The 26,799-nt window shown below is 44.0% G+C and overlaps 1 protein-coding gene across 1 annotated transcript in view; it reads left to right on the forward strand.

The window, feature by feature from the left end:
* LOC110504004 (mannosyl-oligosaccharide 1,2-alpha-mannosidase IA) overlaps positions 1-26,799 on the forward strand; it is a 203,201-nt gene that overhangs the window by 69,141 nt on the left and 107,261 nt on the right. The window contains exon 2 of the mRNA XM_036973737.1: positions 17,518-17,614. Within this exon, the coding sequence (XP_036829632.1) occupies positions 17,518-17,614 (97 nt within the window). The remainder of the gene's footprint in view (positions 1-17,517; positions 17,615-26,799) is intronic.

Raw genomic sequence — 26,799 nt, forward strand, 5'->3', positions numbered from 1 at the left:
CACACCAACATCCATATCTTTTTACCACCACTGAGATCCTGCATCTACTGCTGTCAGATATCCGTTTGTCGTCGCTGCCATCCCTGTGCGTAATGACAGGCAGTCTGGCGCCCTCGAGCGCCAGAGAGGGAGAGCGGGAGCAGGCGCGGTCCCGCTGACCGTCGGGCTTTCATTACATGAAAAAAAAAGCAAATTGTTGTTAATTCACTGGGAAGTTGATGCTTACATTCCTGCTCACTTTTGTTCTGAGAGTACCTTAGCTCCGGCGTAGATTTTACTGCTATTTCAGATACAAACTCAGTAAAACAAGTCTTTAATACGAGGAAAATGCCTACACATTTCAGCTGTTTAAAAGTATTGCTCTGCTATTACGATTTTTACTGTTGGCGCATTGGCCTCAACGAGACAATTCTGTTTAAACGGCCCTGCTTGGAGGAGGGCAACTGTCGGGGAAGTGCATGCGAAACAGTTGCTCCCCTCCGAGCAGGGCCGTGTAAACAGAATTGTCTCGTTACAGTAAAAGGCCTATTCTCATTGTTTATATTTGTATACCTCTCGCGAATCTCCTTCAACTCTCATCACTGTAAAAACTCTCTTAATAAGAGTAGAAGTAGGAGTGCTTATCTAAGACCAGGTCCTTCCTGTCTGTACAATCTTAGTCATTATGATCAACAAGGCAAAACTGATCCTAGATCAGCACTCCTACTCTGAGACTCTTTGTGAATACGGGCCCTGGTCTGAGCTTGGTTCACCCTGTGCCAGAACCATTGGCCACCTGTAGAGCCCATAGACAACAGATGGAGAGTTATGGGCTGGCCATGGCCTTAATACCTCTCTTTGGCTAAATGCACCTTAACGGTCTGTAGCAGTCTGTCTGCCAAAAAAATACATCAAGTTGAGAGGACAGGAGGGGAGAGGAGAGCAGAGCAGAGAGGTAAGGACAGGGTTGGAGAGGAGCGAAGAGGGGAGGAGAGAGAACAGTCTATTCAAGTTGAGAGACGGGCATGAGGGACTAAAATAATGTGATGTTACAAAACTGCCATGGTGGATAGTGCATGTTATTCCATTTTTATTTTATTTTCTGTGTCTCTCCAGATCAACCGTAATGGACATACTCTGAGAGGCATTATACAAACTGTGACTCTGCTGCTCTCTCCAACTCCCCCATCACATCACAATTTAGGAGTCCAGGAGTGGACAGATCCAAAAACAGCCCATAGGCTTCCCAAGGAACTATTTAACGTCAGATAACTACTTTCTCGCTGCATTTAGTGTGCGGCGGTTCAGCCTGGCGGCCCTGACTACTCTGTTACGTTTGGTGGCTCTGAGCTTCACTGCTTCCCTGTTGACTTCCAGTGTGTGGGAGTCAGAGACTGTCGCTATACAGGTGGAATTAAATGTGTTGGAAGGATAGAGACGACACTTTTCCTTTTCACATTGACAAAGATTATTCTCACACACCTGCTGAGTTTTTTTTTTTTTACTGTTTATCCAAGGTTGTAATAGTGTTTGTCCAACCTCCAATCTAATGCCATGACAACAACCGCGGAGTGAGTGGGAGGTGGCATTCTTCCCAAGGTGACCGCGCGGAGGAGGAGCCGCCTTCAGGCCATAGAAATATTAAACAGGTCATTAGAGTGGCGTCTGTCTCGGCTATCTTCTCCATAACCATTTGCCCTAGTTGGCTTACTGTAACACCAACCAATGGTGCGACGAATCGCCAGCGGTGGCCCAACCGATGACAACTGTCTGGTTAGGGTCTAAACGTTGATGAACAGATCTATATTTCTACAGATCGACTGTATGTATCGGCCACGAAGCCACGTTTTTGTGTGTGTGTGTGTGTGTGTGTGTGTGTGTGTGTGTGTGTGTGGCGTAGTTTCTAAAGCTGCAAATCACCACTGTGGTTGTGATGTAGCAGCCAGGTCACCTTGGTTTATTGTTGTTGACTATTTTTTTATAAAGAGTATATGATTGAACTGCTCTCCAGAAATGACCTGCAGCCACCGCGCAGAGTGACGCTATCAGCACAGGACATACACACACACGCATTCATAAATGTAGCAGCAGAGCTAAATTAGCTAGCGCTCCTTAACCGAGGAACAAAAACAAAATCCCTAGAACTGGAGCAATATGCCAGCATATGGTCAGTTTCAACAGCCAATCACATGTCTTTCAGCTTGGTGTTTAAGAGCCCATGGAATATTGAACCCCATTCATTTCCTCCATTTAGGTCTGTGGAATGGAGAGTGAACAGTATCCATCCGTCTCTTGATTTTAAGAAATGCCAGAACAGGCCGAGAAAGCTATTTTCCTCTCTTCATGTTTCGAACTCCTGTAGAGTTCAACAATCAATATCTCCACAGCGACCCTTCAAAATCATTTTTTTCAGGTCGTACATTGAAAACCACGGTATGGGTCATGAGTCCATTTTATTTTTGCCATTTTGCTATTTGTAGATGTCATAGGAATACGTGCAGAATGGGATTGTATATTGTAGTGACTGTTGTAGTGTGTGGCTACAAAGTCACATAAAGATATTTTTTTAGCACAGATGATTAATATGACTGAACTGGCTCTGTGTTTCCTTGATAAGAGACCTTGACTGAGCAAAGACATCATCTATTATTAAAGCTCCTCCTGGAATGAGGCTTAGATTAGCAACCCAGGCCTTCCGAAGTGGCACAGTGGTCTAAGGTACTGCATCACACTGCTAGCTGTGCCACTAGAGATTCTGGGTACGAGTCCAGGATCTGTCGCAACCGGCCACGACCGGGAGACACACGTGGCGGCGCACAATTTGGCCTAGCGGCGTCTGGGTTAGGGGAGGGTTTGGCCGACAGGGATGTCCTTGTCCCATTGCGCACTAGCGACTCCTGTGGCGGGCTGGGTGCAGTGCGCGCTGAGATAGAAAACGATATATGTATACAGTAGACTGAATATATTCCCTCCTTTCTTTTTTATAATTATTTATTGTAGGAACTTTACTGATATGTAAATGTAATTTTTTCAAGAAAAATTTGACCAGGGAAATCAGGAAAAGAAATTGGGTTTTTATCTGAGCTAGCTTTTCTTACATGAGATGAAGCTAGGACACTGTTTCCTTTGGAAATGCCATCAAGGGCCATCAGTAATAATGAGGTAAAACTGAGAGATGATGGCAGTGTTCACGACTTTCTGTCATTTCCCAGGATAAGTCACGCACCCACACGCGTGCTCTCTGTTGACTGTTGACTTTGCAGTGGCTTATCAGAGTCCTCTCTCTCTCTCTCTCTGTCTCTCTCTCTCTCTCTTTCTCTCGGGGGATAAAAGCAGTGGTTGGGCTGGTGACACCACATAGTTCAAAGGGGCTGTCTTCGGGTTTGATGTACTGTGTGAGGGAGGGAGATGTTTTGAAGCTAGCTCTATACCCGACTGGTAGAAAATGAGAGCCTGTTCAGAGGATGGCACTGTTAAAGTAATAAACCATTAGTCAAATATGCCTTTCAGAGCACATTGATTATAGTCTAAATGTCTGGGGAAAGCACACCAAGGCCTGGTACCAAGGCTGTCCTAATTCATATTGATTTAGGGATGTCAGCAATGGTGGACACATACCGTGTTGGTTGAGGAGCTAGACTGGCACAGCACAGGGTATAAACAGCCCACTGACTGATGCCAACTGTGTCTGGTAGAAGTCCTGATGGGCACACTTTCACCTCACCATGGGCTGGGCTGGTGATTGACAGATTGCTGAACCAATTCAGATCTGTCAACCGATTTGACTGGATTTTGATAGAAGGACCTATGTGGATTGCTCTAAAATGGAAAAGCGGTGTTTTGTCATACCCTTGACAATCTCAGTCACTTGACTTTCTGTCAGACTGTGACAGCTGGTCAACATGATGAAACGATGAATTCTGTCATTTGGTAAGTGGAATGGATGGTGTAGAATTGTTGGGGCAGTTTGGGGTAGTGATGTGCTATGTGATATTCAGACAGGTAAGGGAGGGTAGAAAGCTAGTTGCTCAGGCAGACCGAGAGAAGGAGAGACAGAATGACAGACAAGCAGGCATACCGACAGACAGGCAGACATTCCATTTTGATGACTTCCTAATTTTAGATTCAGTTCACCTTGCATTACCTTGATTTGGGAAGGCAATTAACAGCATCGCGTTTCCTCACCCTCCATAAAACTGCTCTCCTTGCACTTCTCTCTCTCTCTCTCTCTCCCTTAAAACAAGAGCTCTGCATTCCACCTTTCTCTAAAAAGAAATGTTTACCGTAAGTGGATAGAAACACCTGTGGATCCTCGTGAAAAACACTCCTTTTGAAGTTCTGGGTTGTTGGTGGATTGAGCTCTAATAAGCGTGGCCTCTCACTGTCATTATCCACAGAACACGATGCCATGGGAACGTAAAGAGGAACCATATCCCCAGGCAGCACACTCAAATTGGCAATTTCTTGCTCACAAATTACTTTCCGCTCCTCCGTGCGTGTCCTTCTATCGCCACTTTTTTCCATCCCCCCCCCCTCCTCTCCCCTCGCTCAAATAATACAAGTTTGGTATTGGTTTGTATTTATTTTCACGAGCACACCATTCTGGACCTCGTCCCCTTGATGTGTGCTTTATTATTGCATTGCCGTAAGGGAGGGAGGTCTCAGAGCTGTAGTCAGGACGATGAGGAGGTGAGGGGAGGGGAGGGGAGAAGAGAGGGTGGCGGCGGCCTTTTTGTGAACAGTGCTTTTTTTCCCCCGAGAACTTCAGAGAGCTAGCACTTGACTTCCACCGGCATCCACCGCTTCAAAGTTCATCAACTTCTCTTACGGCACTTATCGATTGGTCCAGCCCGGTGATCCGGAGAAAAGGAAAAGAGAAGCGAAAGTCGGACTAGTTCACTTTAGCTTTGTGCATTTGTCAACCTGCAACCTTACAGTCCCCAGTATGTAACTCCACTGAAGTTGTGGGAGAAATAAATGACTCACTTGAACTATGATATACTGTATTCTGAAGTGTCTTACCTTACTCACTACTACCGCACTGTCTTTCTCCCTCGGTTTAGACAGAATCCAAAGGAAAGATGTTGTGTTGATGCCTCTGCATATTAAATCCTATAAATCAGTATGTGGATTTTGGGATTCCAGTAGCATTTGTTTTACGCAAATACAGTCATTTCAGGGAATTTACAGAAATTCTACCCTCACATATAGAAAGAATTTAGCCTCACTGGTCAATGGCCCCTTCCCTAGGGGTCCCCACTCACCAGTACACATACTGCTGATCCCTGATCTCCGTGTCCCTTATCATTGTCCATGACCACCAAGTCCCCTTGCAGCTTTGTTGTGCCTTCAGGGCTCTGGACCTCCCTCCCTAGCCTTGCCCCCTTCTCTCCATCCCCATGCCCATTAGTGGTTGATGGTCTGCCCACTCTGTCCAGCAGCCTGGTGCCCATTGTGCAAGTTGACCCATGTTTAGAGGTACACTGATGAACAAACAGGTCAGGGAACCTGGGCCCCTGTCCTGCCATCTCCCCAGCCTCCCCTGTGCCTGCTCTTTGCCCACTCTGACTGGCACGGCGAGGCAGCCAGTGCCGCCTCCATGCTCCTGCGGGCGGAACGTGGCGGGCTCGGCCCACACAGAACTCCACAGAGATAACTAAAGCATGCCAGAGGGCAAATATACACCAATCACATCAAAGGGAAGATATAACAAACGCCTCAATTACCAGTTGGACTAAATATCATTACACCTAGTCATTGTCTTTAATACAAGGACTTATTACTGAATGATTATTGCTCTTAAATAAGCATGGCTGTTGTATGTATCAGACAGAGCTCCATTGTGCCTTTCTCTTTCTCTCCTCATTGCTCCCCTACGAGGTCTAATGGGGGCATTTAAGCAGACCGAAACCCGGGTCAGCACCATCACTAGGGCCCAGGACCCCAAACCAGCCATTTAAATAGGCTGTTTGTGGCTATTTTACTCTCCCGGCATGAATCTTTCATGGAGATTTAACGTCTGTAGACTCTGGAGGCCTCTTGGCACAGGCCTTGCACACTCTCCTAATGATCTGATTGGAAGCAAAGTGGGTAAAGTTCTCTGCTGGAGAGAGGTAGAGACGAGCAGACAGGCAGGCAGGAGCAAACACATGCACGCACACAGAGGCTGGCGAGCACTCGCACACATGCACACACACACACAGGTACACTCACACAGGTACACAGAGGAGAGTCCCCTCATAGTCGATCTTGAATCCTCAAATTGCTCATTAGGCTGTTTTATCCTTTTTACATGGACAGGAACACAAGATGCAGTAATTTTATATAAACGAATAGATTCTCTACGACAGGTAGTGTTTATGCTTGTGTGTGTGTGTGTGTGTGTGTGTTTATGCTTGTGCGTGCGTGTGTATGTGTGTGTGTGTGTGTGTGTGTGTGTGTGTGTGTGTTAGAGATAGAATACTCAGTGGAAGGACTGATGTAATGGTGTATCAAAGTCATTTCATATTTGTTTTTAATGTGCAGAAATGTTCCACCCTGTTTTTGATTAATAAGGTGAATGATAATATTTCAAAGTAAGTACTCTAGGAATTGGACGGCGAAAACCAAGGACCATGTACTTTTAATTAGTTGTGCTTGTAAGAGATGGCAAAATGTTTCCATGGCAAGAAGAATCTATTATGTTCCAAGCATGCAATTACTGTAAACATAGCATTATGGCCAAAGGAGAAAGGTTTTCAACATTCTGTATTGAATAAATGTTCTCTATTGACACCATTTGACAAGGTAAATTATTTCCAAGCACGCTGTGCATTTCCCAGCATCCCTTTTGTCAGATGCAGAGCCATCTCAACCATTAGAATTTCAATACATTTACCCAAACAAACATTGCGTCACACTCTTTTTTATTCCATTGAATATATACGTACGTATATGTATGACTCAAACAAATCGCTCCCTCTAATTACCATTAGGGCTGTGTTCAGTTGTTCAGTAGTCAAGCCAAGTGGAACTAGCAGACAGCCGTTATTTCTATTAGAACTATCTACTTTATAGCTCTCTGTATATCCTGCTGTCCCTTGTCGTGGTGCCTCCTTTATTTTCGGCTTGTGATAACTGCCTGCAGGATTGTGCTGAGTTGGGCGGCTGAGTTAGACCCCTCCGGTGGCCTTCAGGGTCCTGCTACAGTAGGCTACTCGAGGCGCTCCGTATAAATGTGTTTTTTTACTTGGAGGAAATGGCTCCTCACTGATGTAGGAGCCAGTAGTAGTTGGTGAGGGGAGTGGGGAGAAGGAGAGGAGAGGTAGGGTGTGTGGAGCTGACGCGGTGCATTCTCTGCCAAGAGGTCCCCATCGGCTCCCCCTCTTCCTCGCCCTTTTCCGCCCCCTCTTCCTCCCCCTCCAGGTGATGACACAGCACCTCGTTAAGGCCTCATGTCTGGAGCTGCCACGCCAGGGTGGAGGGGTTATTTATTACCTATGATCCTCCCTGCCCTTCTCAGATTAAAGAGACACTTACCCGCTCGTGGCACAAACATAACAATTGCATTACACAACGTGTCTGGAGGGAAGGCGGACAGCAGCGAGCTCTTGGAGGCGCGCTATATGAATATTTATGGGGTCCCCTTCTTACTGTGTGTGGTGTGAAATTATCTTTTTTTTCTGAGGTTTTGTGGTCAACATTGAACGGTATAATACTATTTGGTTGGGGACTGTTTAAACGTGAAGTATTTTTGCAGGCTCTGGATGGCGTGCAAAAAAAAAACTTGCACAAATGCACATTGGCTGCGTTCACACAGGCATCCCAATTCTGATCTTTTTCCACTAATTGGTCTTTTGACCAATCACATCAGATCTTTTTCAGAGCTGATCTGATTAGTCAAAAGACCAATTAGCCTGTGTAAACGCAGCCATAGAGACACACGCACAGACACATGGGAGGGAAGGGATTTGCATAAACACCTACGTACACACCCCTACTGTATTTAGGCTAGTAGTATTACCTAGTACTGTATTTGAACAAAATGTTATTCAGAGTTATTCTGCTTCAGTGTTTATTGAGATGAAATGTGGTGTGTGTGTGTGTATTTGTCTATACTGTATGTGTGTGCTTGCATGTGTCAGTAATAGTGTGCTACACATGTTTCAATGCGTTTCTTGGAGAAACAGACACATAAACAATACACACACACACACACACATTGCTAGCGGCAAGAGACCGCAGTAGTACTGTGTCCCTTCTGCTCTCGCTATATGTAGCTGTCAGTAGGTGACAGACAAACAAGAGTTTCTATGGACAAATGTTGGTCTTTTTTATCCCTGTATCGTTTGCTTCTGTTTAAGAAACGTTTTTCAACAGAATCGGCGGAATGAATACACCCCTGATCACACGTAAACGCAATTCACTTTCATAGCATCCACGTTGTATTCCTTCTCTCCTCTATGCACTCTCCCCCTCTCACCTTTTCTCTTAATTTGTGGATTTCAATGCACAACACATCAGCTGTATGTGACCAGGCCAAAAAACCTTTCTAATCCAAGCCATGTCATAACCGCTAAACACAGCCTACGTCTTTGTCCCCATATGAGCTAAAGTAACATCCTAGTCAACATAGCTAATAGAGCTAATATGTTAGTAAACACGCTACAATCATGCAGTGACGTTACAGTGTAAGCAGTTACACCGGCGGGCCCCGGGGGCAATAAATTAATAAAACCAAAAGCTTACCTTGAATTGGAAGAGTTCCAGTGTTGTGTTGGAAATTCATAGCCAGCTAGCTAACATTGCATCCCTCTGTTTGAGCAGGGTGTTTTAGTAGGGTAAACTAGCTAGCTGCATTTGCTAGCTAAGTAAGTGAAACTGAAAGTGCAAAAATTTGCTTCATTTTTGAATAAATTAATTTGTTGAAAACTGTTCAACTATTGTCTTTCTCTCTCTTTGAGTCAACTACTCACCACATTTGTTGCACTGCAGTGCTAGCTAGCTGTAGCTTATGCTTTCAGTACTATATTAATTATCTGATCCTTTGATTGGGTGGACAACATGTCAGTTAATGCTGCAAGAGCTCTGATAGGTTGGAGGACGTCCTCAGGAAGGTGTCATAATAACTGTGTAAGTCTATATAAGTTTTAATACATTTTTGGTGACGTATAGTTTTCTCTCTCTGTCTCTGTGTTTCTGTGTCTCTGTGTCTCTGTCTGTCTGTCTAATCCACTGGAGGGCGTATTGCCCTGTGTGTGTTCAGTATGTGTGTGTGTGCTCAGTCTTCTACACTGTAGGGCCAGCTCTATAATTCTTAATGGTACTCTTTAGACCCAGTGGGACTGTTAGGCTCCCGAGGGCCCCGTGGAGATAGAGGTTAACACGCCATCTGTGCTGGGACCCAGAGGAGGCCCTTGGCTTAAACCTCGTTCAGTTTAAATACAATCCATCTCTTAGTAGAAGTGTAATGTTTATATACATCATCTTGAATGCAGTTTCCTTGTCACTCACAATGTGTGGTAGGGGTTCGGAGGAAGGGATTTTCCAGCTCTTAGTCTGTCAAAGTAAGTTATTGGTGAGAGAGAACCAGAGAGAGAGGGACAAATAGTGTATGAGAGATAGAGACAAAATGAGAGACAGAGAGATAAAACCATGGTAGAACCAGTATCAACCAGATAGAAAGATACACAGACAGACAGAGAGAGACGGATACTGCTCAAGCCAAGGTAGCTTGGCATTGGAGTCTTCAGAGATGAGTCCCTCTCATTGTGCACGGCCTTGTCAGGATTTGAATACTGTCTGTTCAGCACTTGAGTGTGATTAAAGCAAGAGACTCCTAAATGGCTGCCTTGCACACCGAGCTGTGATGGGTTGCTGTGTGTGTGTGTGTGTGTGTGTGTGTGTGTGTGTGTGTGTGTGTGTGAAGAAACACAATGAATCTCCATATTTCACACTCTTTTGTTTAACTATTTCAAGCTTCCAATAATGCACATGCACTGTTTCCCCCCCCCCCCCCATTTACACATTTTCCCTCCAAATGAGGATGTATGGCTAGAAGCCCAACGTAGAAGATGGAAACATGTCAGAGTGGCGATTGATACGTCTGGGAATTTTTCTCATCTCTTTTTTTGGGGGGGAATAATGCAGCATTCCCCCTGGGAACAGTGGGGGTCCAAATGAGATGGGATGGGAACTGTACCGTTCTTACCGGGAGGGAGAGCGGATGATGGTTTGATCGACAGCTTTGTAGGAGATGGAGGATTAAGACGTTGGATAGATGATTGCCTGACTGACGCCGTCTTGTGTGCACCAGTGTAGAATAGGGCTAGCACTTATTCCTTCCTTTATTCATCCCCTGAGAACCCACTTGTTACTTCTCGTGTTCATCTCATGTACATGTATCTAAAATGACTTAGTTATCACATAGCAAGTGTTATTACGACATGTGTGAGGTGGAAATGTATAACGGACAACCTTGCTGTCTCCTCCAGCAACATGCTCCAACCCGACTGAGCATTCTGGACTGTATGTACTTGTACATGGACTGCACAGGCTCAAGCGCTCAGACCTTGGCCATTCACAGACCATTGCTTTTCATATCAAACAAGTCTACCCTGTTGCTGGGCAGAATGGTTTGAGGAAGGTATGGGGTAGACAGGAGAGCAGTGCAGGTTGGCATTACACTTCACTATAATGTTCACCTCAGATATTGGGCTTGATAGTGAAGGCAAACCGCTCTTGAAGCATTAGACAATTGTAACTGCATGGAGGTGAGGTGAAAGTGGTTACCCCACAGGATCCTTATTCTCTTCCATGTGAAAAATGTTCGCTCTCTATTCTCTGTTATCAGAGATGTGAAAAATGGTGTCACTGTGCGTGTCCTTATTCGGCAATCAGCATGCATATACCTTGGATTTCCAGGAACATGATTTTTAAGGAATGCAGTGCCATTAAAGGGTTGATCACCTTCAAAAGTGTGATCTGGAAAGCTTTCTGTAAGTTTCCTATGCTATATTAATAATATTCCTGATTCCTGTCTTTCTGTCAGTTTCCTATGCTATATTAATAATATTCCTGATTCCTGTCTCTCTGTCAGTTTCCTATGCTATATTAATAATATTCCTGATTCCTGTCTTTCTGTCAGCAATAGCAGGTGTTTACACGAGTGTCAGTACCTTCTGCTCCCTAAAAAAGCTCCTCTTCCCTCACTGACTCCTGGATAGCTGTTAGTTCAGTTTTTCCCTCTTTAATCAGTCTATGTGTCTTCCCTCACTCCCGCCTTCTCTCTCTCACCTTACCGCTTTCACGCCGACGAATACGGACGGATGTACCATACTGTACGTTTTCCTTCCGTTCCTACACTCTTACCCTCTGCCAAAGAAGTAGTTTTACTTAGCCATCCTGCTAATTGATTTAGCCCTCCCTCCATCTCCATCGTTCCATACATGCTAACTCTCTGTAGTTGGGTACTGAATGCCTGTCAAATGTTTTCCCTCTTTCAGTCTTTGCGATGCGAAGGGATTTATAATTCAAGAGTAGGCACTTTGAAGGGTCTCACACAACCAGGGAGGTATCGATTAAATATCATTGTGACGAGGACCCTCACTGTGCTGGCTAAGCGGGAGATCTGCCATAGTTAGGCATCCAGAAAAGGCGACAAAGCGTTGCGGCTTGCCAGTCGAAGCCCAGGCTTTCTCTCTCTACCTCTTTTGGGTGGCAGACTGTACACATGTTGGTCCCTGCACAGCTTGTGATGCCATGTGTTCGATAACGTGTTTGTTATGCACCAGCTCAGTGATCCAATCCACGCTGGAAGCACCATTTGGGTTTCAAAGAGTTACATTCAACGCAGTTGATACATTTCCAACGTGATGCACTGCTTCTCCAATCAAAAATAAAAGCTCTCTTTAGTCCAAATATGCTTGATACAGTTTTCCTAATCTCTTTGTGTGTAATGGGATGTAAACTCAGCAACAACAAAAAAACGTCACTTTTTCAGGACCCTGTCTTTAAAAGAACATTCGTAAAAATCCACATAACTTCACAGATCTTCATTGTAAAGGGTTTAAACACTGTTTCCCATGCTTGTTCAATGAGCCATAAACAATTAATGAACATGCACCTGTGGAACGGTCGTTAAGACACTAACAGCTTACCAGAGGGTAGGCAATTAAGGTCAGTTGTGAAAACTTAGGACACTAAAGAGGTCTTTCTACTGACTGAAAAACACCAAAAGAAAGATGCCCAGGGTCCCTGCTCATCTGTGTGAACGTGCCTTAGGCATGCTGCAAGGAGGCATGAGGACTGCAGATGTGGCCAGGGCAATAAATTGCAATTTCCGTACTGTGAAACGCCTAAGACAGAGCTACAGGGAGACAGGACGGACAGCTTATCGTCCTCGCAGTGGCAGACCACGTGTAACAACACCTGCAAAGGATCAATACATCCGAACATCACACCTGCAGGACAGGTACAGGATGGCAACAACAACTGCCCGAGTTACCCCTGGAATGCATAATCCCTCCATCAAAGTGCTCTTCACTGACGAGTCGCGGTTTTCTCTCACCAGGGATGATAGTCTGATTTTGCGTTTATCGACGAAGGAATGAGCATTACACCGAGGCCTGTACTCTGGAGCAGGATCGATTTGAAGGTATCAGGTCCGTCATGGTCTAGGGCGGTGTGTCACGGCATCATCGTACTGAGCTTGTTGTCATTGCAGGCAATCTCAACTCTGTGCGTTACAGGGAGGACATCCTCCTCCCTCATGTGGTACCCTTTGTGCAGGCTCATCCTGACATGATCCTCCAGCATGACAATGCCATACTGCTCGTTCTGTGCGTGATTTCCTGCAAAACAGGAATGTCAGTGTTCTGCCATGGCGAGCGAAGAGCCCGGATCTCAATCCCAATGAGCACGTCCGGTACCTGTTGGATCGGAGGGCGAGGGCTAGGGCCATTCCCCCCAGAAATGTCCGGGAACTTGCAGGTGCCTTGGTGGAAGAGTGGGTTAACATCTCACAGCAAGAACTGACAAATATGGTGCAGTCCATGAGGAGGAGATGCACTGCAGTACTTAATGCAGCTGGTGGCCACACCAGACACTGACTGTTACTTTTGATTTTGACCGTCCCCTTTGTTCCATTTCTGTTAGTCACATATCTGTGGAACTTGTTCAGTTTATGTCTCAGTTGTTGAATCTTGTTATGTTCATGCAAATATTTACACATGTTAAGTTTATCTAAAAATGAACGCAGTTGACAGAGGCCGTTTTTTTCTTTTTCTGAGTTGATGTGAGTATTTTGAGTGAAGCATTAGGAATGAATACATTTGGATACATTATCCAAAATCGGATAATATATGGATGACTTTATATAGCAACATTCTATATTGGATCCAGTAAAACAAGTGTGCTGCTAAGCTGTGTGTTAAAACCCTGCTACAGGGGTACACAGGCTATGTTCAGAGCTGCTGTTGCTTGTCCGTTGTAACATAACAGACCTGGTCTATATTAATGACCACCAAGCTCCCAATCCACTCCATATAGTGCATGACATTACAGGCTCTCTCAACACAAACGTTCAAGCTTGTTTTTCTGCTAGCATTATTTTGTGCCGTGATGATTAATAATTCATAATAAGGATAAGGTGTGAATCACCTTGGAGAGTGCACAAACACATATGCTCCACTTTTACCAATAATGTGTGGGTGCCCGTACCTTCACAGTTTTTGTTTGTGCAAATAGGTGATTATTAAGAAGGTGGCAAATCGAGAGCTTGGGACTATACGTTTCTATCTACAACTGAGTTACTGACTTAACCTTGTTCTGTTCAATGTTCTCTACCAAAATAGTACTCTAAATACCCCCAATTCATGTTGTTAAGTCTAAAAGAATACACCATTCAAACTAATGAGGGTTCGGAACTTTAAAGCCAATTATCTCAGAATCTTCCTTTTGCAGATGGCACCTTGTAGTCACAAGCTCTCGAAATGTTGTCTCTGCAGCCGCAACAGCACAGCAGACTGTTGATTGGTGCACACTGGAACAAATTGAAGAGAAGATGTATATAGTCTTTGGGACTGAGGCTGTCCTAATATGGACATCATATCATTTTGCTTTAAGGACATTTTTCAGTGCCAGCTTTAGTTCAGGAACAACCATAGGGTTAAAGGTCCCGTTGTCACCTTCTCTTCATGTGCCCTGCTCCATTACAGAAGCCCGTTTTCTTCCCAGCATGCCAATGCTGTCTGTCCAGAGCTGAGTAAAGACAGGCCAGTGTGTCCCCTGCTGAGAAACCGTGCTGAGCTGATAGGCTGAATTGGACCAGCAGCCAGTTTATTAATGGCTGCCCTTTATTTTCATTTGGTCCAGGGGTAGTGGTTTACACACTAGGGGCTCGTTGTATTTCCTGCTGGTCAATATTCTGCTCTTTTAACCCTTTACAGAGGAGAGGGTAGTTGTGACCTAGAGTATGGTATCCATTTTAGGCCACCCTCAGCCTCGAACCTCAACCCCTTTTTGTGTCAATCGTCAATCCTCCTTGAGGCTGAGGGTGTCCTAAAATGGACCCCATACCAGGCTTGGCATGTCCATGGTGTGTTTGTAGCTGCTTATTTACTGCTGATTTTGATTAGAAAACCTAAAGTCTTTCAGCGCCTTTCGTCAAATGATCAGACAGTGAGTTTTCTCATTAATGTAAGGAAAACAAATGTCTCTGTAATGACTTTCTTTGCTCATCATTTTGTTGTATTTGCTACGATCAAAACCGGTGATACATTTCCCAGGAGATTTTGATAAATCTGTTTGGTGGTAGCATATTCACTGAAGCGCTCTAAGCCATCTTGTTTTTCATGTCGAGTGTTGTCGTGCGAAAATCCTCGAGAGTCATGTTGGAAAGTGTTGACTTCCGACCTCAGGGAATGGAATTGGCAAATTGCATCCTGATAAATGTGTGATTCATTTTTATCACTGGCTGATATTGAACTGCTTTGCCCAACAACCAGCCAATTAATGAGCCAAAGAGCAGTTACGACAGGCGCCGTATGTCTAGCGTATTTACCCCTGGCAACAGTCTGCCCCCATCCATTTGTTCTCCTAGAAAGGTTGCCTGGGTGGAAGCGTGCTAGGGCTGTAGTGGGTGCTATCGATTGGTGTGGTCTCTGATTGTGTGTGTGTGTGTGTGTGTGTGTGTGTGTGTGTGTGGCTGCTGCTGCTGCTGCTGCTGCTGATGATCACAGCATGTGATCCTGGCGGTCTCTGACCCTGGTCATCTCACGCCGCCCTACTGATCACAACATTGTCAGGGGATATAATTATACAGGCCGGTGTCGTCCTCCTCCCCGCTGGTGTGGAACCATCAGTAATTATCTCCGTGTTGTATCTACAGTCTGTGTGGAGCATCACATCCAGCTGGCTGCTAGAGCCACTGGGGGAACAGTGCAGAGTAGGACTCAGGGAGGGGGCTTTGAGTGATGCCTGTACGTTCCAGTAAACAAGCAGAACGCTCTCTAATCTTGCTGCGTTAACTCGAAATATATTTGATACGAGGATTCAGCGCCCAACTACTTTTGAGGAATTATCTGAGTGCACACGCTATCTATTATTCTGTACGTTTGACAATCTCTGTGTAGATTGCTCTGCCACTGGACCTGAATATTACAATTGAAATGATATCAGAAAACACAGCATCTGGCAAGTTTGCATTATTCTGGGATATTTCCTGCTGCCGTTTCTCATTCTGTACAGATTGCATTCTGCAATCTCTACACACTCAGTTATTCTGTGCTTTAACTTCAGAGCTTCCCCAGTCCAGATAAGGCTAACACAGAGTCCAAATGTTTACAAAACCCCAGCATTTATGTCAGTCATTTTTTTCCATTCCACTTTCTATCCCTGGGGAGTAGAGCCAGACTAGCATTTAGAAAAAGTCTATTTCAACTGAAACCCGAATCCTTTGCTCTGAGGGGAAGTATTTTGTCTGGTATTGTAAACTTTAGTGTCCTCTCTTGCCCCCAACACCTATGCTCGTCTTTCTGGCCCTGCCTGAAGAGTTATTGCCGTGCAAACAAATTTGCACCATCAATATCCTTGATTCTAATCTCCAAATCATGTCTCAAGCTAGTTCCTTACTTTCACTGGATGCGGTCCTGCATAAATTATTGGTGTTAATATCGGCATATCTCTAGGCGAGAAAGCTTCTTTTGAAACAATGCCCACTCAAATTGGCTGGCACGACTATTCCGCAAAGGCTCAACAATGACACTGAGTGTGCACCTGTGATGACTGTCGCATCCCTGTGTGTGTGTGTGTGTGTGGATGGGTGAGCAAGCATTTGTGTACGTGTGTGTGTGTGTGTGTAAACCTGCATTAGGCCACCAAGCAGGATGTTGTTGTTTCTGCCTGTTTCTACCATTCACTCTGCTCTCATGGTCACTGAAAGCCCGACCTTCACTGATGCAAGCCGCGCTGACTCCATTACTGCTGTAACTCACCAGCCCAGGTAGCTCCAGCTCGGCTCTCAGCCTTTCTTCAACCTTGACCCCTTTTGTCACCAGTTGCTAGTGCTTTTCGATCTGAAGAATGTCTTCCCTCTCTGTTACGGAGGCTTTAGCTGTTATATGTGAGAACACTCTCTCATAGACTAATTTGTGCACCAAATTTGAGAGAAACAAGCTTTTTGTGCACATGAAACATTTCTGAGATCTTTTATTTCAGCTCATGAAACATGGCACCGGCGCTTTACATGTTGCGGTTTATATGTTGGGTCAGTATATGTTGCATGTGTGTCTTGGGCTTAGATGGATGCTGCTAGCCTGTTCTCAATTAACCTCTGGAGACTACCACAGACTCATTCAGTATTCACGATGTAAATCACATCATATTACCACTCGGCCTCTGAAAAAAAAACTGTTCCTGGTGTGTCAGTCAACCAAATGAAATTCTGACATGTTGGGGTGGTGTGGTGGTTAGCTCATTTCCTCAGTGGGAGATTTACAGGAAGTAGGATTTATGCTTTTGTTTCAATATTTACATTTATAGCAGTGGGCTAAAGTGTCCCTTTTTGTGTTTTTAGGATCGATTCATATTCAGAAGATCATATGCTACTAATATTCTTATCCTCGTTGATAGTACACTATATTTCACTGCAGTAAAAAAAGCTCTGACAGGTGATTTGTACTGGAGGTCTGCAACATAGTTTCCAGAAAGTTCAGTAAAAGCTCAGCCATAACACAATTAAATCACTTTGACCATATCGGTCAGTGGGAAAAAACATGATTATTTTTGATTTAGGAGATCTTGGAAGGTTTTTGGAAGGAGAATGGCGATCCACTTTGTTTTTAATTTGATTTAACAGGGTTAGTTGGGGGTGTTGTTTACCTGTGTGGTTTATGTGTGATAATTGCATGCCTGTCTTAAATTCACAGCAAAACAATAATCCATCATTGACATTGCTGCAGGCCACCATTCCAGTTTAATTAAGGGTGTTGTTGTGAATCAGGTGGTTTGCCATCAGTTTAGTGACTGACCTGTGTTCTTAACCCTGTTTTTGTGTTTCAGATGATGAAGTTTGCCTGGGACAACTACAAGAGCTTCGCCTGGGGCAGGAACGAGCTACGGCCCCTGACCAGGAATGGCCACATTGGGAACATGTTTGGTGAGTGGTGTTTTGTGGCCCCAGGCTAAAAGGCCCCAGAGGCCCCCACAGGTTACTGGGGAGCTGCTCGCGAAGGTCTTAGTCTTTGTCAAAAACAGTCATGTTACACACAAATGGTCTGCAGTCATGGACACACAATTGTCTGTGGGCCTTAGTCGACCTCTAGGTCAAAGAGTTTTCATTAATGCCAATCGCTCATAGATGAAGATGCTCTCAATGTGGAAGGTCTATTTCGCTCGTCAACATTTTAGAGGCATGCAGGTTGCGCATCCCCTGGCTACCATTATTTCAGAATCTTTGTTGTGATGCATATGGTTGTACTGTAGTTGGAAAAGGCTATAGGCTTCCTGACAAGCAGTGCATGTTATGTGCATTTCCCACCTGAACCCCCCTGTCAGAATGGTTCTTTACCATCGGACTGTGACCTGCCCCGGCAGCCTTTACACCACGTTGTCATTGTGTGGGCATTAATCGGACATGGTACCAGAAGATTCCTCAGTTACCTAATGACACGCATACACACAAACACACACACACACACATCTGAGCCACAGGATATTCAGGTGATTAAGCTCTTAATAAAAGTGGGATCATCTTTTAATGAGGATTGGGTTGGTGGGCCTTTGTCTGACACGCCTGCCTTCCTCCACATCCCGGTCTACTGGGATTGTGGACTATTGAGGCCATTATGGGAAACAATGCTCACCTTTCTCTCAGCGGTTTGATGGCATCTCTTCTCTGTCTCTCATCATATAGTAGTAATACTATAATGTGTCTTCCCGAATAGATAATACATGTAAATGGGAATTGTACTGTAGTATTCATGTAAATGCCATACATTATGCAAATAGGGTGATTACTCAGCCTTCTCTCTTCCCCATGTGTTGGAATTAAAAACTACAGAAGAGACCTTATCCAACCTCTGCATGATGTCTGGTTGCATTTCATAGCCCTGCAAATGTCAGATTTTAATTTGATCAGTCTGGAGAACTTTCCTGCAACACAGGACATTTAAAACCTGTAGTGTATTGGAGGTTTTGTTAGGCTTCTAAAGTTTGTAATTTCCGCTCAGAAAGTTTAGACTTGATTTTCTCTTGCCAAAATGTTCATTACTCATAATTCACATAATCATTCACATTTCTTTTTGCTGCCCAATTATTTTCCTCCAGTAGCAAACTGGCTCAACTTAAGATTTTACGTCTGTAAGTAACGTGTGGGTTACCATTATGATCATTCTGGTAAGGAACCCGTATGGCAGCTGCCTGAAAGGTCCTTTAAAGAAACATCTGTACATTCAGCAGCTGTAATGCATGGGAAAAGCTTACATCTTCTAAATAGTATTGACATTTCTGCTTTACCTAAGTACACAGTACCACTAAAGTACCATTACGTGGGGAAACCTCTTAGAGGTTAGAGGTCACCAAACTCCTACTGGTGTTTATCTTTTAATTGCTTCCTTGATCCGAGTAACGTAATTAGCCTCTGTGAAATAAGTATCCCCCTATACTGATCAGCCAGATATTTGCAGGGAAGATAGCTGTGGAAATCGGTAATCAGTAAATTTGTCTCTCAAAATTGTCTCTATTCTTTCAAATCTCTGGGAAAAGAGATCGGCTTACTACTTCAACCCGATATCGCTAATCCCACTAAGCAAATGAACTTCCATTCCGTTGGAAATCTGACATGGTTTTCTCTCTCCACGCTCCGTTTGCTAATACCGAGGAACATGTGGGGAGGGAAGAGAGGCGAGAGGTTGTGCTGTGGGTGACTGTCACACTGTGCTGGAGGAGTGCTACGTTGAAGGAAGCCAGGTGTGAAATTGGATGCTGTGTTCTTTTAATTTAATCCCATGAGTAAACAGAGACTGGGTGAGATTGGCTCCTCGGTTAGCCTACTTGTCACAAGCATGTTATAAATATGCTGAAAGTCACTGAAACATCCCTCCTGCTCTCTCTCTCACTCCAGACTCAGTCAACGCCCCTGAACGAGAGGTAGAACCCATCTGCTGCTGCCTCTCTTCTCTCGCCATCCTCTTTCTCTGCAACCTCCTATTTTATTCTCTCTTCTCCTTCTCTCTTTGTGAGTTGTGGTTTAAGACGTCACGCTTTCCCCTCTTTGCCCACGGAAAGGTTGTAGTGCTGCTGGACAACTACACAGAGAGAATACTGAAGCGTTCACATTATTTTCACGAGTAATGGCACAGTAGAACCCTAAAGTGCTGAAGGCTCTTGTGTTTATGTGTGGGAGTGAACTTCACGTGGGAGTTTACAGAACATTGAGTTGTTCTGACCAACTACACCTCATTTGCAACTTTTTAAAAGCATTTAATCATTATAATTCCACATTAACATTTTTTTGCAAGACCCACACATATTTGCTATGACAGGAACCAGGTGAGAACAATTCATACCACTCACATATCTTGATTATGATTATTATACACTTGTAAGTACAATTTTATGTTGTTCCAATGCTCATTTTGAAAAATATAGGGAAGGATAAGTGGCAGCATAATCTCTAACTCCTAGTTGTATCATAGGTTGCTCTGATGTAAAAAAAAAAAAAAAAAAAAAGTAAAGTTGAATCATGAGTGTGATATATCACATTGTTGAATGCTGAAACAATTGTCGTAGGTGGACAAGCTTAAAGCACTGTTTACTTAGACCTTCTGATTAATCCTTGGTGATCTTAGGCTTGTGTGCGGCCATGGAAACACATTTCGTGAAGCTCCTGACAAAATATTTTATACTCCTGACAGCAATGGGTGTGGCTGAAATAGACAAATCCACACATTTGAAGGGCTGCCCAGAGTCTCTTGTATGTATAGTGTATCTGTTGTTTTGCATGGGCTGCAACTCCATCCACCGCATCTACCTATATTGTCCTGGAAGAGCTACAGCTCTATTTGTTAGACCAGGTCTCCTCACGAAAACGTCTGTAGCCCCCCCCCCGGCTTAGACTTTTAGAGGTTAAACAACAGATTGTGCTTAGCATAGACAACAAAAAATGCTAGTCGATCTTTTTCTAGATCGACAGCCGGCCAACTTAATTGGCTATCACTTTCAAGTCACGTTTCATTTGGTCTCTGAGCCTCAGATGGTTCTTTGTAAGTATTGTTATATTTGACAGACATCTATTTACTCAGCTTTCTATTTACACAGACAAGGCTAATTGGACAACAAGTCTTCTAAATGTGTCATGGCCGGATGCTTAGAGAAACGAAATGAGTGCTGTTGATATGCCGACTACAATTGAGGACGGATGTTAACGTACTCAAAGATGACACAATGAAACTGGATGTGTTATGGAATTGGTTGGTTTAATCTTTAATGTGGCATGAGAAATGTTGTTCTTCATGTAATGCCTTTGACTGGTAAAGGAGAGACATAATGTGTCACACTGGCAGATTAGCTTGTGTGTGTGTTTTTTTGTGGTTTTACCGTCCTTGTGGGGACCAGAAGTCCTCACAAAGATCGTAAAACAAGGAACATTCAGACAAGTGCCGGCATTTTGCTGGTCCCCACAAGGACAAAGGCTATTTTAGGTTTAGGGGTTAGGGTTACAATTAGGGTTAGGGTTAGGGTAGCCCTTTCCTGCAGTCAAACGACCAAAGTGCGCTCTAGTGGCCAAATTGGTGGAATGTTATTCATATTTTTCATAATTTTTTTTTTCATAATAATGACACTATTTGTTTAATATTTTTGACATTTTGTCAGGAAATGCAGCTCTGTCTCAGGTTCTGCTGTGGTGCAGTGGTTGCACAGCCTTTCCTCTACAGGGAGCCAGGTTTTCATGTGTCTACCCTTCTCAATGGCAAGGCTGTACTCACTTACACACGCACACACACACACACACACACAGTGCGGTAATTATCTTAGGTCAGCTTGAAGTGCTCATTTAACTGGACAGGTAGTTAAAACTTCCCTGGCTGGCAGACAGAAGATTTCTGTAGTCCGAATCGGTGCTTGAGCGTTGTGCCTCAGCCAACACGCATCATTACAGGGGGATAACTGATGGACAGGAGAGTCGGCAAGGACATGTGCAGCAACTGTCACTGCCTTCTAAGAGAAGAAGTAGATCTCCTGGAGTATGGGATGATTGGAAGGCTTCGGGTGTATCATAGCATCCCAGGCTTGCGGCTAGGAAAATACTTGTGTATGTATAGATATGGAGTGAAACTTTCTGAGTAGGGAGGGTAACATAAAGTCATGCGGGGACACTTGTTAATATTTAGAGAATTGCCAGAGAAAACACTTAAGCACATTTAATCATTTTGAGAGTTTGGCTCTGGAGCTCTCGCTGGTGCCCTAGTTCTATGATAGAGAGTGTTTAGACTAAAAATAACCTTGTGACATTGTTCTTCGAGCATGCATATTATCTGTGAGGCTGATTCGAAAGCAAAGCATCAAACAGCAGGTGTTCCCTGTCTTTGAACAGAGCTAGATCTTGAGCTAGAGGAGGATGTAAAGGGGAGAACAGGAGGTGAAAGTACTGGATCAACTCTCAATCCCACACACACACTGTGCGTCTAATGGTATAGCAAAGCAAAGATTACCACCGCAAGAAACATAGCAAAGAACAGTGCAAACAAACACTAGCAAAAGGGGACCCTGAGTTTGGGAGACCCTGGTTCAGGCAGTATTATTATTTTCCTTCTAGTTTATTGAATACTGTTAAAAATAAGAAAAAAATAGATCCATATTTTTTGGGGGAAGGCATCAAGATTCCCGGTGTGCTGGAGTTTTTCTTCTTTTTTAATAGTATACTTTTAGCTCCATGTACCTAGTATCACATTAAGGTGTACGAGTTCACTCTTTCAAGTTGATTAAACAAAGCCTTTAGCGTTCACTTGAATTCGCCCAGGCAGTGATTCCCTAAGACAGAAGGCGTTTGGATTTTTAAAGACGGAAGTCGTTTATAGCCTAATCTTGTTGTTGTCGTTACTGTTCTCCCTCTAGCTCCCCAAGACTCCTAATACCTTATCATTCAGCGTCCAAATCACTCAATCCAAATTTCAGAGGACAAGCTGATTGTTCATGTTGTTCAACCTCTACGGCTGCGGCAAACAAACAAGGCTACAAACCCTCCAATTTCAAAAGAAAGGTAACAATTCAGTACCACTCCATTGTGAACAACAATCAAGGCCTGGGCTCTTCGTTTCCTCGCCTTTGTCCTTGGCTGGGAAGCAGCAGCTAAAGAGGAGAGAATATTTTTCATGTCAACCCCGTCTGCCCATGATGTGTCCTTGGAAACTTTGGCCGTCACCCCCCCCCCCCCCCCAAAAGAGAGAATAATAAATGGAAGAAAGCAAACATGGGCCGACTTTTAAACACCCTTCGAGATCTCCGGCTGCTGTGAGGAATAGGATTAGGCGGAGAGCTCCAGGAACGGTCGGCTGAAAGCTCTCTGTAAAACTGCTCATAAACAGACCGTTGCTTCAGGCCAACACTGCCACATAAACCCACGAGTAAATCCTTCCTTTGTGTCTCTGCTTACTGAGACAAAAAAAACGGTGATGGAAATGCTAACCAAGATTATGTCCCAATTTTCTAGATCGTCACATGTAGCCCTAATGTGTACAGTAACTTGACGATGTCTTTCATACCAATAGGTGTCCACTCGACGAGTTTTGATGATGTACTTTTGGGTTTTCTGCACCATGACTCGTTTTTTATTTTTTTTTAAAAGGTATGGCTTCTTTTTTAGCCTCTGCCTATTCTGTCCCCTTCCGACCCTGAGCTTTATTGTTGTGGATCGATCAGAAAATGATGCAAGTCATTCCTGTCTCTCATTAAAACAAATAGTGACAGTATCACGCTCTCTAATGCGAGGCGGACCACCCCCCAAGCCTTAATAGGGGCTTAAAGGGATGTTCATCCACTGTGAGCGATGTCATTACCACAGCTTTAGAATATGTGGGTCACTAACTTAATCTGGGTAGTCGGGACGCTTGCGTCTCACATGGCCAAAAGCCAGGGAAAATGCAGAGCGCCAAATTCAAATACATTTCTATAATAATCAAACTTTCATTAAATCACACATGCAAGATAGCAAATTAAAGCTACACTCGTTGTGAATCCAGCCAACATGTCAGATTTCAAAAAGTATTTTCGGCAAAAGCACAAGATGCTATTATCTGATGATAGTACAACAGGAAACAATGAGAGTAGCATATTTCAACTCTGCAGGCGCGACACAAAACACAGAAATAAAATATAAATCATGCCTTACCTTTGATGAGCTTCTTTTGTTGGCACTCCAATGTGTCCCATAAACATCACAAATGGTCCTTTTGTTCGATTAATTCCGTCGATATATATCCAAAATGTCCATTTATTTGACGCGTTTGATCCAGAAAAACACCGCTTCCAACTTATCTCAAAAGTTACCTGTAAACTTTGCCAAAACATTTCAAACTACTTTTGTAATACAACTTTAGGCATTTCTAAACGCATATAATCAATCAAATTGAAGACGGGATGATCTGTTTTCAATACAGGAGCAAAACAAACTGACGCTACTTTTCTGGTTACACGCCTCTATCAAAAGGTACACATGAAGTGACGCTCGTTCTGAGCTATGGTACTTCTTCATTACACAAAGGAAAAACCTCAACCAATTTCTACAAACTGGTGACATCCAGTGGAAGTGGTAGGAACTGCAGGAAAGTCGTGACTTTAAAAAAAGAAAAAATCTGAATGGTTTGTCCACGGAGTTTCACCTGCTAAATAAGTTCTGTTATACTCACAGACATGATTCAAACAGTTTTAGAAACTTCAGAGTGTTTTCTATCCAATACTAATAATACTATGCATATATTAGGATCTGGGACAGAGTAGGAGGCAGTTCAGTTTGGGCACGCTATTAATCCAAAAGTGAAAATGCTGCCCCCTACCCCAAACAGGTTAAGAACACACTGTATCATACAGAGCAAACACAATGCAGCCAGATGCTGAGGAGGACATAGGGGTCATGACAGTACTGGAGAAAAGAACATCACAGTCACAGCATCTATTTTCCCTGCGGAGCACAATATTGCCCTCCAATAGTTGTTCTATGCTTAAACAATGGATGTCTTATGGCTAGTAATGGGATTGTCCACAGGCAGTGTTTGAGATTCTCTCTCCCCAACACAAAGAGACGGAACGCCCCACTCTCTCCTCGCTCCCTTCTGCAGGATGCTTTGCAATTTCCTCTTGCCCTTTATCTTATCGCTGTTGTGTCCTTTCTCAAAATACCCCCCCCCCCCCCCTTGTTTCATCCCCCCTCGGTAGTCTCTACACCTCTGCCTCCTTTTTTCTTATTTTCTCTCCTCTCATAAGATGTAATTAAAGAGCACCAGCCTTCCCAGAATGAGATACGGGCCTACCCCTCGGCCCCTACGTGTACCCCGGGAAGAGTAGCTGATGCTTTTGCAGTGGCTAATGGGGATCCTAATAAATACCAAATACCCCTTGACCTTTTGCGCACAGCACACCCAGGTACCATTTAAACCAGAGGCGTTTATTGAAAAAACCCACAAGCACTTCAATCGTGGTAAAAGCAGCATGGAGCACGGAGAAGGTCACGCGGAAGCTCGATGGAAGCCGATCGATCCCTTCCATCTGATGGATAAGAATTTAGCTAGTCATGGTGAATTATTATGATGTGAGTAGGAGAAAAAAAACGGAGACATAGAGAGGCCTAAGATTCTGAAGGCATCTTTAGAGAGTGCCAGTCTGTATAGATACTGTCACAGTGAATAAAACCATAGAGGAGTACAGACACACACTGGCGCCAAGTCGACCTTGAAGCCCCTTCAGTCGCGGTCCTCCCTTTTCTGTTATACGGAGGACATTTTTATTAAAGGCGTTGAACTGGGATGCACCCTAACATTATTGCCATTCTATCCACCGCCCTCCCACGTGTACAGAGAGCACACAGTTCTTTCCCACTCTGCAATTATGTCCCAGAGTGCATCTGGTCTCAGGGGGAGTGTGCATTCGGTGAAGGTGCCAGTAGGGAGTGGTAAATGGTGGGAGGACCTTTTTCGTCAAGGTTAAATGAAGGGCTAGGCAAATGACGCCTCTACTCTGACAGTCAAATAATACATACAAGCAGAGTGAAGGGTCAACCCTACAAGCAGAGAAAGAGCCAGACAGTGAGGCAGCCTAGAGCTAGCAGAAAGAGCCAGCCAGTGAGGCAGCCTAGAGCTAGCAGAAATAGGAATAGCGAACGAACCAAGTAAAAAAATAAAAATTCCCAACATGAACTGCTTCACAGTAGATGTGTAAATCAGCCAAGTGTGTTAGCAGATTGCGCTAGCTCAGGTATTCCCAAACTGGGGTACGTGCAATGCCGTCTAGGGTACGCCAAATAAAAATGTGATTCGCATTTAAAAATACATATATAATAATTATTTATCAAAAATACAAATAAAAATGCATTTTGCATTTTCAAACAGTCCATTTATCTTTTCCAATGGGGCTATACATTTGGGTGAGGTTTTTTTCCATTTCACTGCCAAAAATGTTACTAAACCATCTAGTGTTCAGCGAAATAACAACACAATGTTAAATACAGGTAGCCTAGTCAAATAAATAATATCCAATCACATTAACCGTTACTCTCTCGCAGGAATTGCGCTAACGGTCCGTATGTAGCCAAACGTAGCTGCTGATCATTCCGTTTGCTCAAAAATTGATAAATGGTTAGAAAAAGTAAGGCCATATAGAGACATACCAGCTTCACTGGTAGTACTGCTGCTACCAGCAGTACTACACCTGCACCTGTCGACAACAGAAGTTGTTCTGCTACCAGGAGCACATCCAATGTTAGCATCAGTAATTCTACACTGACAGTTGTGAATCTGATGCAGCGGAAGAACTACTGGCCCCTTACCCAGGAAGGCACCGAACAACAGACCGTGATGTTGGACCGTCAAAGAGGCGCAAATATGATGAGAACTACTGGCCCCTTACCCAGGAAAGCACCGAACAACAGACCGTGACGTTGGACCGTCAAAGAGGCGCAAATATGATGAGAACTACCTTGATTTGGGGTTCACTTATACTGGGAGTAGTGCCTTTCCTCAGCCACAGTGTGTTATATTTACAAAAGTATTATCTCACAACTCGATGAAACCTTCACTCTTTCACAGACATTTAAAAACAAAACATGCTAATTTGAAAAATAAGCCACAGAAG

Source organism: Oncorhynchus mykiss, chromosome 3, assembly GCF_013265735.2.
Source record: "Oncorhynchus mykiss isolate Arlee chromosome 3, USDA_OmykA_1.1, whole genome shotgun sequence".
NCBI classification, from domain to species: Eukaryota; Metazoa; Chordata; class Actinopteri; order Salmoniformes; family Salmonidae; genus Oncorhynchus; species Oncorhynchus mykiss.